A 12,343-nucleotide genomic window follows, 5' to 3' on the forward strand; every position below is an offset into this window, starting at 1 on the left:
GAGTAACTGTTGCTCCTCCATCCTCCAGTTTTCTCTTATTTCAGTCATTAAACTGTTTGTCACCAGTGGCGTCATGGTGAAATCCCTGAGTGGTTTCCTTCCTCTCTGGCAACTGAGTTAGGATGGACACATGCATCTTTGTAGTGACTGGGTGTATTGATACACCATCTACAGTGTAATTAATAACTTCATGCTCAAAGGGATATTTTATTTTTACCCATCTATCAATATGTTCCCTTGGAGTTATTGGAAAATCTCCCTGGTCTTTGTTTGAGTCTGTTAGAAATTCACTGCTCGACTAAGGGACCATACAATTTGTATGTGTGGGGTACAGATATGAGGTAGTCATTTAAAAATCATGTTCAACACTATTGCACAGAATGAGCCCATGCAACTTATTATGACTCGTTAAGCACATTTTTATTCCTAAACTTATTTAGGCTTGCCATAACAAAGGGTTTAAATAATTGACTCAAGACATTTCTGCTGTTCAGGTTTCATTAATTTGTAAACCTTTCTAAAAACATAATTCCACTTTGACATGAGGTATTGTGTGTGTGTAGGACAGTGACATAAAAAAATATATATTTCATCAATTTTAAATGCAGGCATTAACACACAATGTGGAAAAAGTCCAGGTGTGAATACTTAAGGCACTGTACATTTTTGTTTACTTTGTCCTTGAATATGGTGCTTGACGGGTTGATTTTTGTATTTAAAAAAATCCCCCCCATCACTTTTGCATCGTGTGTGTAGGTTGGCTCAACGATTGACTGACATAGTAGATAAAGGCAATGTTTTTGTATACTGTTTTCACTAGTCTTTGCTTGAACTTCTTGACGCTACCAATCCCTGTAGCGGGATCATTTCCGTCTGTAACCGCTGAATATCATAGCGCAACAGTCAAATAATATTACTAGAAAATATTAATATTTATGAAATCACAAGTGCAATATTTGGAAACTCATCTTGGCCTTTAGTTAATCACCTCGTCTCAGATTTTGAAATTATGCTTTACACAGAATTTACACAAACTCTTGGATTGCTTCTCGATAGCCGAGCATAGCATTATGTACACTTAGCATCAGGAAGCTTGGTCACAAATCAGAAAAGCAATCACATGAACTGTTTACCTTTGATCTTTGGATGTTTGCACTCACGAGACACCCAGTTACACAGCAAATGTCCCTTTTGTTCCATAAAGATTATTTTTATACCCAAAATGCTGACATTTGTCACGTTCAGAAATCCTCAGGAAAGAGCGGTAACGACAACGCAGACGGAAATTCCAAATAGTTTTCATAATGTCCACAAACATGTCAAACGTTTTTTTATATTCATTCCTCAGGTAGTTTTTAAAATGTATATATTCAATAATATATCAACCAAGTGTGTAGCTTTTTCCATAACAGCGGGAGGAACAATGGCCGGTTTACTCAATTGCGCACAAACTCAGAGCCCCCACCTCTCCACTTATGCAATGTGATCCTTCACGCTCATTTTTCAAAATAAAAGCCTGAAACTGTCTAAAGACTGACACCTTAGGGAAGCCACAGAAAAAGGAATCTGGTTGATATCCCTTTAAATGAAGGACAGGCACGCATAGGAACACAGATTTCAAAATAAGAGGCACTTCCTGATTGGATTATCCTCAGGCTTTCGCCTGCAATATCAGTTCTGTTATACTCAGACAAAATTTTTACAGTTTTGGAAACATTAGTGTATCCTATCCCAATCTGTCAATTATATGCATATTCTAGCATCTGGTCATGAGAAATAGGCAGTTTACTTTGGGAACATTATTTGTCCAAACATAAAAATAGTGCCCCCTAGCTTCAAGAGGTTAACAGTTGTGAATGAACAGCCTAAATGAGCCCCAAGCTCTTGTTACCCAAGTTGTGCGTTTTACTGGATCAGCAGGATTGTCTTTGCGTGTGAAAGCCGTTCCGCCATGTAAATGTAATTATGTTTTGGCTTAACTGGACCTAATGTTGGCAGGCCTGGTTGGAGAATACTTCAATGTTTATAGACGGGTGGGTGAGATTTATTGTCCGTGATCCTCTCCAGACACCAGCTCCCCATATTTCCTGGTGAGTTGCAGGGATCAGGAGAAGATGACGTTCCATGGATCAAGAGTTCAGCTAAAGCTAGACCCTTCTGTTGCTCTGTCTGGGTGTGTGTGTTGGAGTATGCCCATATGGAACAATAATGTTTATATGGCTATAAAGAAAATATGGACTTTGTGCAATGCACTCTATCACAATATATCAACTTGAACCTGTGGCGCTAATGAGTCTCCTTCAGCTAGGAAATAACTCCATCTACCTTTTTGAAGGTACACCTTTATAACCAAATGATTGCTAGAAAATGACTGTTTATAAAATGCAATAATCCACAATTTAAACTTCTCCGGTTACTGTACTATGTGGAAAAGCTGTTTGCGCTGAGGGTGTGTTAACAGCTGCTGCCGCGCGATCACTAATCTTACCGAAGTCAAGTTTTTGGTCGCCTGAGATGGAATACCTCATAAGCTGCTGACCTTAATATTTACCAAGAGTTTATCTATATTTTTAGTAGCAGTATATTTCCCACCACAGACCGACGCGAGCGCTAAGACCAAACTCAACGAGCTGTATAGGGCCATAAGCAAACGAGAATTCTCATCCAGAGGTGGCGCTCGTAGTGGCCTGCAATTTTAATGCAGGGAAACTGAAATCCGTTTTTACCTCTGTCTTCACCAGCGTGTCACCTGTGCAACAACTGTAGATCAGCAATAGTCTACACACAGAAATGCGTAACAAGGCCCCCCCCCCTTTGGAAAATCTGGCCTAGTCAACGACACATCTGCCATGCTGACCCTAAACACAGGGATGCATGCTAAGTCCCCTCCTGTAGTCTCTGTTCCCATGAGTGTGTGACCTCGCACGACTCCAACACCATCATTTAAGTTTGCTGATGACACGTGGTAGGCCTGATCACAGACAATGCCACATATAGAGAGGAGGTCCGTGATCTGACAGTGTGGTGCCAGAACGACAACCTCCACATCAGCAAGACAAATGAGCTGATCATGGGACAACAGGAAACGAAGTGCCGGGCGCACCCCAATCCACATCAACAGGGCTGTAGTGGAGCGTGTCGTGAGCCTCAAGTTCCTCGCAGTAGTGAAGAAAACATGACCACGCCCCCCCTCCCCCAGTAGGCTGAAAAGATTTGGCATGGGCCCTCGGCTCCTCAAATTTATGACTGGTATGGCAACTGCTTGGCATCCGACCGCAAGGCGCTACAGAGGGTAGTGCGTACGGCCCAGTACATCACTGGGGCCGAGCTCTGTCATCCAGGACCTCTATACCAGGCGGTGTCAAAGGAAGGCCATAAAAATGGTCAAAGAATCTAGCCACCCAAGTTACCCCGCTCTGTTTTAAGTTTGATTAGTAAAAAAAACTTTTTTTAACATTACATGCATCATGTGGGTTGAACACAATGGTAGTGACTGCCCATGACCTATTGATCCCTTATTAATCAGTTATTCGCATTACCTTACTTTAATAAAATATTTCAGTTGTGTGTTATTTATTGACTTAATTGTTTAATAATTTCTATAGAACTGCTGTCTGACGATAACTAAGTAGTATTTCAAAGTACATAATGCGTACTTTCATAACTGCTGAATACCTCGCAAAGCAACTGCTCTGTATCCCTTGATCGCGCATTCTTCTGAGTAGGAGGCGTGAAAGAAACCAAGACCAGCCAAGTAGCTGCACAATGGATTATGGTCATTGTAGTTTATCACATTTTCTGCATCACTTAATTCTTACGTTAAGTTAACATGTGGAACATTGGCCTGTTGGAAACTACAGCCCCTTAAATGCCCAAACTGTGCAATGTATTATCTCTAGAGAAAATGCAGTACAATGTGCGCATTGAGCTCACAGGGAGAAAAAGAAAATGGAATTTAAATAATTGAACCGAAGTCTATCAATTAGTTTAAAAACCAAAATAACCGTTTTGGTTATCACTCAGTCCGAGCAGCTATTGTAACTATTAGTGTTATCTGCATGAACCCTCTATGCACCAACTTTTTGACTCTTCACTTACGCTACCGTTTTATTATCTATCCTGTTGCCTAGTTACTTTACCAATACCTATATCATCTACCTCCATTACCTTGTACCCCTGCACATCGACTCGATACTGGTACCCCGTGTGTGTCTAGCCACGTTAGTCATTGTGTATTTATTCCTCGTTATTTTCTTTCTGCATTGTTGGGAAGCGCCCGTAAATAAGCATTTCACTGTTAGTCTACACTGGTTCTTTACGAGTCGTGACAAATAACATTTGATTTGAATTTGTGTTCTGCATCACATTAGACTCCTGTTGAGTTCCAGAGGACGGTTCCAATTATGATATTAGACATTTGAATTGCGGAATTGATATGTAACTTTTCTATTTAGATATTTTGTAAACATGACACCAACTCAGATCCACCATTTTTGTTTTTAAGATGGTCTTCAGACCAAACGTCAACATGTATAAGCAAATTAAAATGTTCAGATTAAGTCTTATACAAGAATTTGATCATATGACCAATAGTAGTCCATTAAACCAAATTTTGTTAAAGGCTTCAAACAGAAGCATAACGTTGTATATTGGGTGACACAATTCAAATGTTATTTGAGAATATAGCATTTCTCCTCTCCTGCTTATTTCCTGTGGAGGTGGTCAACCTTCATAAGGGAGGGTGAGTGAGAGGCTTGAAAAGGGAGCTGGGGGGGTGCATGGAACATTGTTTGGGGGGGTAAAGGAGAATTGGAGGGGGAAGAAAAGCAGTATGGACATTCTGTTTGAATTAAGGCAGCGCTGTTCTTGGCCTTACATAGAAAACGGCAGATAAAAAGATAATATCATTTGTTGCCGAGTCGGGCCTTCAGAAGAACTGGCCAAACCTCAAGCGAAACCCTATAATATTTCAAAGCCAATGGTGAATAGGGAGGTTGTTTCGTGTGAAGCGGTCTGAGGGGGGGCTGTATTCGGGAGTGGGGTAATTGGTCAGATCTGGCAGGTAAGAGGTGGTGTGGGGGGGGAGCTCGCTCGTGTGGAGATTTGAATTTGTGCAATTCTCCTAGATTTCTCCATATAATGCAGTCCACAAGGTTATGCATCTTGATGGTGATCCCAAAGCTGAGCCAATAATATGATGGGTAACAAACCCAGGCAAACGCATCCCAGCTCCCACTACTACAAATCTATCTAACTTCTGCAGAATGCTGGCTTTATAGCCTAATTATTTAAATTAGAAAAAACTAGTGCTTGACATTTTAAAGGGCCAGGGTCTGTAGGGAATGATGGTTTGTAATTCAGAGACTAAGTGGTAAGAAATAAATGTCACTCCTGATTTTGTTAATCTAGTGTAATGTGGGAGTGAAATGGCCTGTTCTGTGTTGGTAAGGCCTCGGTCATACTCCAGAGCAGCTTTAGGCTCGCTAGTAGAGACTGGTCTTTGGAGGCCATGTGGCCCGTTGTCACACTGCCCCTGCCCACAGAATTTGTGTGGCATCTCAGTGACACTAAGGCACAAATGGGATATTTAAAATTGGCTGGCATTGAAGTCCCAAGCAGGGACTGCCGAGTGGCGCAGTAGTCTAAGTCACTGAATTTCAGTGCTAGAGGCATCGGTACAGACCCTAGGCTGTATCACAACCGGCTGTGGATGGGAGTCCCATAGGGCAGCGCACAATTGGACCAGCGGCGTTAGTTTGGCCAGGGTAGGCCGGCATTGTAAATAAGAATTTGTTCTTAAATGACTTGACTAGTTAAATAAAAAGTAACTTTCTCTGACTTGCTGATGAGACTAGTTTTTATAATTTTCCCAAGGGTTGGAAAAGATTTCTGCTCATAGAATTGCCATCAACAATGTGTTTTCTCTGTTGCTCCTAAATCCCGTGGAATCCACATTTATAGATCTAGCATAATATGAGCCAGATCCAACTTATTTAACAAACCTTACTTGTTGTAATTGCCAACTCTTTACCTTCATTTTTTTGTTTAGCAAAAGAATGTGTGTTTGGGTGTTTTGAGTCCATTTTTGTTTGTTTGCAAGATTTTTCCTTTTTGGTGGAAAGGGGAGGTCAATTCCTTAAACACTTTCTTCACCCTGTGGCATATGTTTGAATGACCTCCAGAGGCCTGCTTAGGTTTGTTCTGGGCCAATTTACCTAGGCAGCTGGCACGTTTTTAATAACACAAAAGGGTCCAGTATGCACTGGCAGCCATGCGTTTACCCGAGCCTGCTGTCTAGGCCCTCCCCTCCTCCACTCCTTCCTTTCTCCCCTCCACTCCCAGGCTGGCCCCAGAAGGAGTTAACCTGGAGAAAGTGTGGCTGTGCTGCTGGAATCCAGGGCCAAAAATTGATAAGCTGCGCACTTACACCGCTCGCCTTGCAGCGCATCAAAGGATTATGTGGAATTGTCAGGATAGGGAGGAACATGACTCCAGAGCAGTAATCCTACCTGGATTAGACTGCGGAGGGAAAAGGTAGAGGGGAGGAATCATCCCAGATTTGTGGCGGTTTCCTCCATTGCTGGGATTTTGGTGGACTTAAATGTAATGTAATACGCGGGTGAGCGCCTGAACAACGTCCTGTTGTCCACTGAAAGCAAAGGGGGGAAACAGACGTTTTGAAAGGTATGCCATCCAATAACATGTCTAATTACACCAGTGGAAAGAATTCATGCCAAACTCCTAGGAAACCATGAGACAAACATCAACCCCATCCTGTGTTCAACAACACTCCCAGTGTTCTGTACAGATTGTTAGAACCCAAAGTCGAAAGTCTGCTTCCAAAGCATAACTGGTCATCCATATTTTAATTGGGACAAGATAACGCACTAGTAAGGCCTAACTACAGAATAACAAATATTTACATTCCAAAGACAAAAACATTTAAAATGATCTGTCTCCCTCAAACAGGGAATCATAACATTCATGGAACTTGGAATACCACACACGTTGTGTGAAGCTTCCAGGAAAGTTCAGTTGAGGTATTATCTCTGCTAGCTGTGGCTGTTATAGAAACCTGTTTGTTGAGAGTCACGTGACCCACCCCAGAGATGACCCACCCTCTCCCCCACAGTGTTACTGCACTTCAATACACTGTTCAACTTCAAAGACAAGTTGGAATGATGTGTGAAAAATAACTTTCTGCTAGTTCCCCTTTAAGACTTTGCACTCTTTATTGGGTGGCTTGAGTTGTGCATTGCCCCTTTAAAAAAAGGTCCAGCTGCAGTTTCTACATCCATTTTTGGACTTACAAATTGATATGTACCCATCGATTCTTGATGAATATAACATATACAGTGCCTTGCGAAAGTATTCGGCCCCCTTGAACTTTGCGACCTTTTGCCACATTTCAGGCTTCAAACATAAAGATGTAAAACTGTATTTTTTTTGTGAAGAATCAACAAGTGGGACACAATCATGAAGTGGAACGACATTTATTGGATATTTCAAACTTTAACAAATCAAAAACTGAAATTGGGCGTGCAAAATTATTCAGCCCCCTTAAGTTAATACTTTGTAGCGGCACCTTTTGCTGCGATTACAGCTGTAAGTCGCTTGGGGTATGTCTCTATCAGTTTTGCACATCGAGAGACTGAAATTTTCCCCATTCCTCCTTGCAAAACAGCTCGAGCTCAGTGAGGTTGGATGGAGAGCATTTGTGAACAGCAGTTTTCAGTTCTTTCCACAGATTCTCGATTAGATTCAGGTCTGGACTTTGACTTGGCCATTCTAACACCTGGATATGTTTATTTTTGAACCATTCCATTGTAGATTTTGCTTTATGTTTTGGATTATTGTCTTTTTGGAAGACATCTCCGTTCCAGTCTCAGGTCTTTTACAGACTCCATCAGGGTTTCTTCCAGAATGGTCCTGTATTTGGCTCCATCCATCTTCCCATCAATTTTAACCATCTTCCCTGTCCCTGCTGAAGAAAAGCAGGCCCAAACCATGATGCTGCCACCACCATGTTTGACAGTGGGGATGGTGTGTTCAGGGTGATGAGCTGTGTTGCTTTTACGCCAAACATAACGTTTTGCATTGTTGCCAAAAAGTTCAATTTTGGTTTCATCTGTCACCAGAGCACCTTCTTCCACATGTTTGGTGTGTCTCCCAGGTTGGCTTGTGGCAAACTTTAAACTACACTTTTTATGGATATCTTTAAGAAATGTCTTTCTTCTTGCCACTCTTCCATAAAGGCCAGATTTGTGCAATATACGACTGATTGTTGTCCTATGGACAGAGTCTCCCACCTCAGCTGTAGATCTCTGCAGTTCATCCAGAGTGATCATGGGCCTCTTGGCTGCATCTCTGATCAGTCTTCTCCTTGTATGAGCTGAAAGTTTAGAGGGACGGCCAGGTCTTGGTAGATTTGCAGTGGTCTGATACTCCTTCCATTTCAATATTATCGCTTGCACAGTGCTCCTTGATGTTTAAAGCTTGGGAAATATTTTTGTATCCAAATCCGGCTTTAAACTTCTTCACAACAGTATCTCGGACCTGCCTGGTGAGTTCATTGTTCTTCATGATGCTCTCTGCGCTTTTAACGGACCTCTGAGACTATCACAGTGCAGGTGCACTTATACCGAGACTTGATTACACACAGGTGGATTGTATTTATCATCATTAGTCATTTAGGTCAACATTGGGTCATTCAGAGATCCTCACTGAACTTCTGGAGAGAGTTTGCTGCACTGAAAGTAAAGGGGCTGAATAATTTTGCACGCCCAATTTTTCAGTTTTTGATTTGTTAAAAAAGTTTGAAATATCCAATAAATGTCGTTCCACTTCATGATTGTGTCCCACTTGTTGATTCTTCACAAAAAAATAGTTTTATATCTTTGTTTGAAGCCTGAAATGTGGCAAAAGGTCGCAAAGTTCAAGGGGGCCGAATACTTTCGCAAGGCACTGTAAATTCCTTAACTTAACTGTAGTACCCCATCAGAACTTAAAATATGTGCTTGTTTTACGCCAATGTTTGTTTACAAACACTATAGCCTCAACATGATTATCTATCATTTTGATGTCATTCTTTACATCCCTAGCTCTGTCTGTGAATTTGACTTAACATTTCTCCAGCCTTATCGCTCAGCTTTTTACTGAAACCGTGGTGGGGACAACCTAGTCACGCGGTACAAATGTCCAATAAAGAATGCTGGGTGTAAAGTGAACCCAATCTACCCCATGAGTTTGTCAGCCATGTGGTCAGAGCAGTTTAGTGAACCGGATGATCTTCCATCTCACCTTTTTTCCTCCTCAAAAGCGACACCATTTCTCTGTGGTGGCAAATTCTGCCAGTCCCCCTCAGTGTGCTGCCTGCAATGCACCCAGTTTTTCTTTATATTAGGAGAGGGAGGAAGTCAGTCGCTCCACCAGCTGTAGGAAGTGAGGGACTGAATTTCAGTAATGCATCAAGTGGACTCCCCTCCAGGGCAGCAGCCCCAATCCCTAGCCCTAACCCAATCTCCGTCTGCACGCTCTGCTCTGCTCCACACAGGAAGGGCTTGAGATGGGAACCACATCGTACAGGAAGTCTTTGTTTTAAGAGCTCCTTCTCTGTAAAACAATACTCTACATTATTATGACCGTCACCTGGCAGAATATCTAAATACAAATCTACACGTCAGCCGATAACTGCTGAATATGGGCCTAAGTTTGCCTTAACTCGAGCAATCCAAAGTCATCTGTAAGAGCACAGGATCTTAGAAGTACAAGTTGCCATTTTGTTAAATACTTGCTTTGATCAGGACATAAAGGTGTACTGGTGCCTTTTGTGCTCAATTCCTGTAGGGTTGTGTGCTTGTGGACATCTTGTTTTCATCCAGAGCAGGCCATTTAAAACATTTTTTTTATACTGCGTGTCTGAACCACTTCAGTTTGTCTCCCACCAAAATGAAGACCTAGGGTGGGTTTGTTGGTTGCATGGACTGAATTACACCCACGTGAACCCACTGATACCTCCATGCAAGCTGATCTGCATAGCGTTTGGTTTCTCCTGGAGCAGAATATGCTCACCAAGTCACGTAGTAGTGGCTGCCATAAGATGCCACACTCCAGAATTTTCGGTCAGACGGAAATATATCCTGGAGCTGACACCAGTTTGCGGAGAAAAAGAAAAAGAAAAAAACTGCTCTATTTTCAGAGGCACAGTTTTGTGTAATGGTAATGCCGGGTAGTCTAGGATTTGTCGAGTGTAATTGCAGTCTTTTCTGAAATAAGCACAGTTCACTTCCCAGGAAGGAACATTCGGTTTCAGTTCTCTTTCTGCACTGTAAAAGAGCGAAGCATGCTTTGGCACCACTCCTTACATCCGTGTACTTCGGTTTCCTCCCCCTCTGTAATGCAACACTTGTGACAGGAATCACATACTGTCACATTTATTCATTTTTAAACGTGATACAAATAAGGATTTATTGGTGCTGTCTCCCACAATGTTTTTCCTAGATGGAGATATTCAGTTATGCTCCATGGTTAATGGTAATCTACGAAAATCAATAGTTTGTCTGTTTGCAGTTTGGACTTCTCTTGGTTTGAAATGTCTCCATGATTTGGCTTTAATACACGCAGCAAGAACGTCTTGAAATTAGTACTCCCTTGGTGAACTCAACAAATATTATGTGAGGGTCACTGTCAGTGCAATGTATTCAGTTGTCAGAAACCTGGTCACACCTGTTATTTTTTATTTACCCCAGGTTATCATGTACTAGATTGCATAACTCTTATTGATGCCTACAGCATCTATGGGGTGTGAGTGGATGCGTGTCTAACAGAACAAGAGCCTGAGGATAAATCAAACTCTGTTGCTCATACTTGGCACACTGAGGATGCCTATTAGTTGCCAGTTCCTACCATTTTGCCCTTGAGCAAATCACCCTACTGCGCCAGGTGTGTTGAAATAAAACTTTATTTTCATACATGGCACAGGCTACCGCTTGGGTTGCCCATTTTTTTTACGGTTAAACCCTCCTCCTTGCTCTCCCTCAGGTGATTGACGTGGACGGCTCCAACAGGGTGACCCTGCTGGAGGACAAGCTTCCCCACATCTTTGGCTTCACGCTGCTGGGCGACTACATCTACTGGACGGACTGGCAGAGACGGAGCATCGAGAGGGTCCACAAGACCAACGCTATCCGAGAGATCATCATCGATCAGCTGCCTGACCTTATGGGTCTCAAGGCCACCAGAGTCACAGAGACCTCCGGTAGGAGACAAAATGTTAATGTTTGACATGAGGCTGGACACAGCTTTTTTTTTTAGTAGAAGTAGTATACAATAATTACGAATACTCATGTAAATGTTTTCTAATTTTCATGTATGGATATCCACAACTGTCCATACTTGAAGAGACCAGAATTCTGTCTACTGCAGATAAACTGAGTGTCTCTCTCTCCAAAAGGCACGAACGGCTGTGCGGAAGACAACGGCGGCTGCAGCCACCTGTGTTTCCACCGGCCCCAGGGCCTGCGCTGTGCCTGTCCCATGGGCCTGGAGCTGCTCAGTGACATGAGGATGTGTGTGGTGCCCGAGGCTTTCCTGCTCTTCACCAACCGGGCTGACATCCGCTCCATCTCTCTCGGCACAAACTCTAACGACGTGGCCATCCCCCTCACCGGGGTCAAGGAGGCCTCCGCCCTTGACTTTGACGTCTCCGAGAACAGGATCTACTGGACTGACGTTAGCACCAAGGTGAGGATGACTGCTTTTCTGTCATTCTATTCTAGTCATTGTTAATTTGAGTTACCATGTATAATTTTGGGGGTTTGTTTTGGGTTGAATTAGCCACCTGGTTTATTTGTTTAAGCTCCAGGCTTTTAAAAATTCCTATGAGCTCTGTGCCTGACTGTTCAAGTGTCTGACTCTACTCCCCTGTTCTGCCTCCCCAGACCATCAGCAGGGCCTTCATGAACGGCAGCTCTGTGGAGCATGTGATAGAGTTTGGCCTGGACTACCCAGAGGGCATGGCAGTGGACTGGATGGGCAGGAACGTGTACTGGGCCGACACCGGGACCAACCGCATCGAGGTGGCCCGGCTGGACGGACAGTACCGGCAGGTCCTGGTGTGTAAGGACCTGGACAACCCTCGCTCCCTGGCCCTCGACCCCGCCAACGGGTAAGACTGACTGAGATTCGTCCCATCTGCATGACGCAACTCATGTCTGACTGACCTTAGCCTGGTCGCTGATCTGTTTGTGCGGTCTTGCCAACTTTGAACATGTGACCGTGACCATAGGAGTGGGAAAAACCATACAAAGCTCTGAAACCAGGCTAGACTGTCTCTTCACCAGTA

At 43.1% G+C, this 12,343-nt stretch overlaps 1 protein-coding gene across 1 annotated transcript in view; it reads left to right on the forward strand.

Moving 5' to 3' along the window:
* LOC124038240 (low-density lipoprotein receptor-related protein 5-like) overlaps nt 1-12,343 on the forward strand; it is a 56,786-nt gene that overhangs the window by 33,375 nt on the left and 11,068 nt on the right. Inside the window, exons 9-11 of the mRNA XM_046353854.1 lie at nt 11,041-11,257; nt 11,453-11,742; nt 11,940-12,166. Coding sequence (XP_046209810.1) covers nt 11,041-11,257; nt 11,453-11,742; nt 11,940-12,166 — 734 coding nt within the window. The remainder of the gene's footprint in view (nt 1-11,040; nt 11,258-11,452; nt 11,743-11,939; nt 12,167-12,343) is intronic.

Source organism: Oncorhynchus gorbuscha, linkage group LG01 (assembly GCF_021184085.1).
Source record: "Oncorhynchus gorbuscha isolate QuinsamMale2020 ecotype Even-year linkage group LG01, OgorEven_v1.0, whole genome shotgun sequence".
NCBI classification, from domain to species: domain Eukaryota; kingdom Metazoa; phylum Chordata; class Actinopteri; order Salmoniformes; family Salmonidae; genus Oncorhynchus; species Oncorhynchus gorbuscha.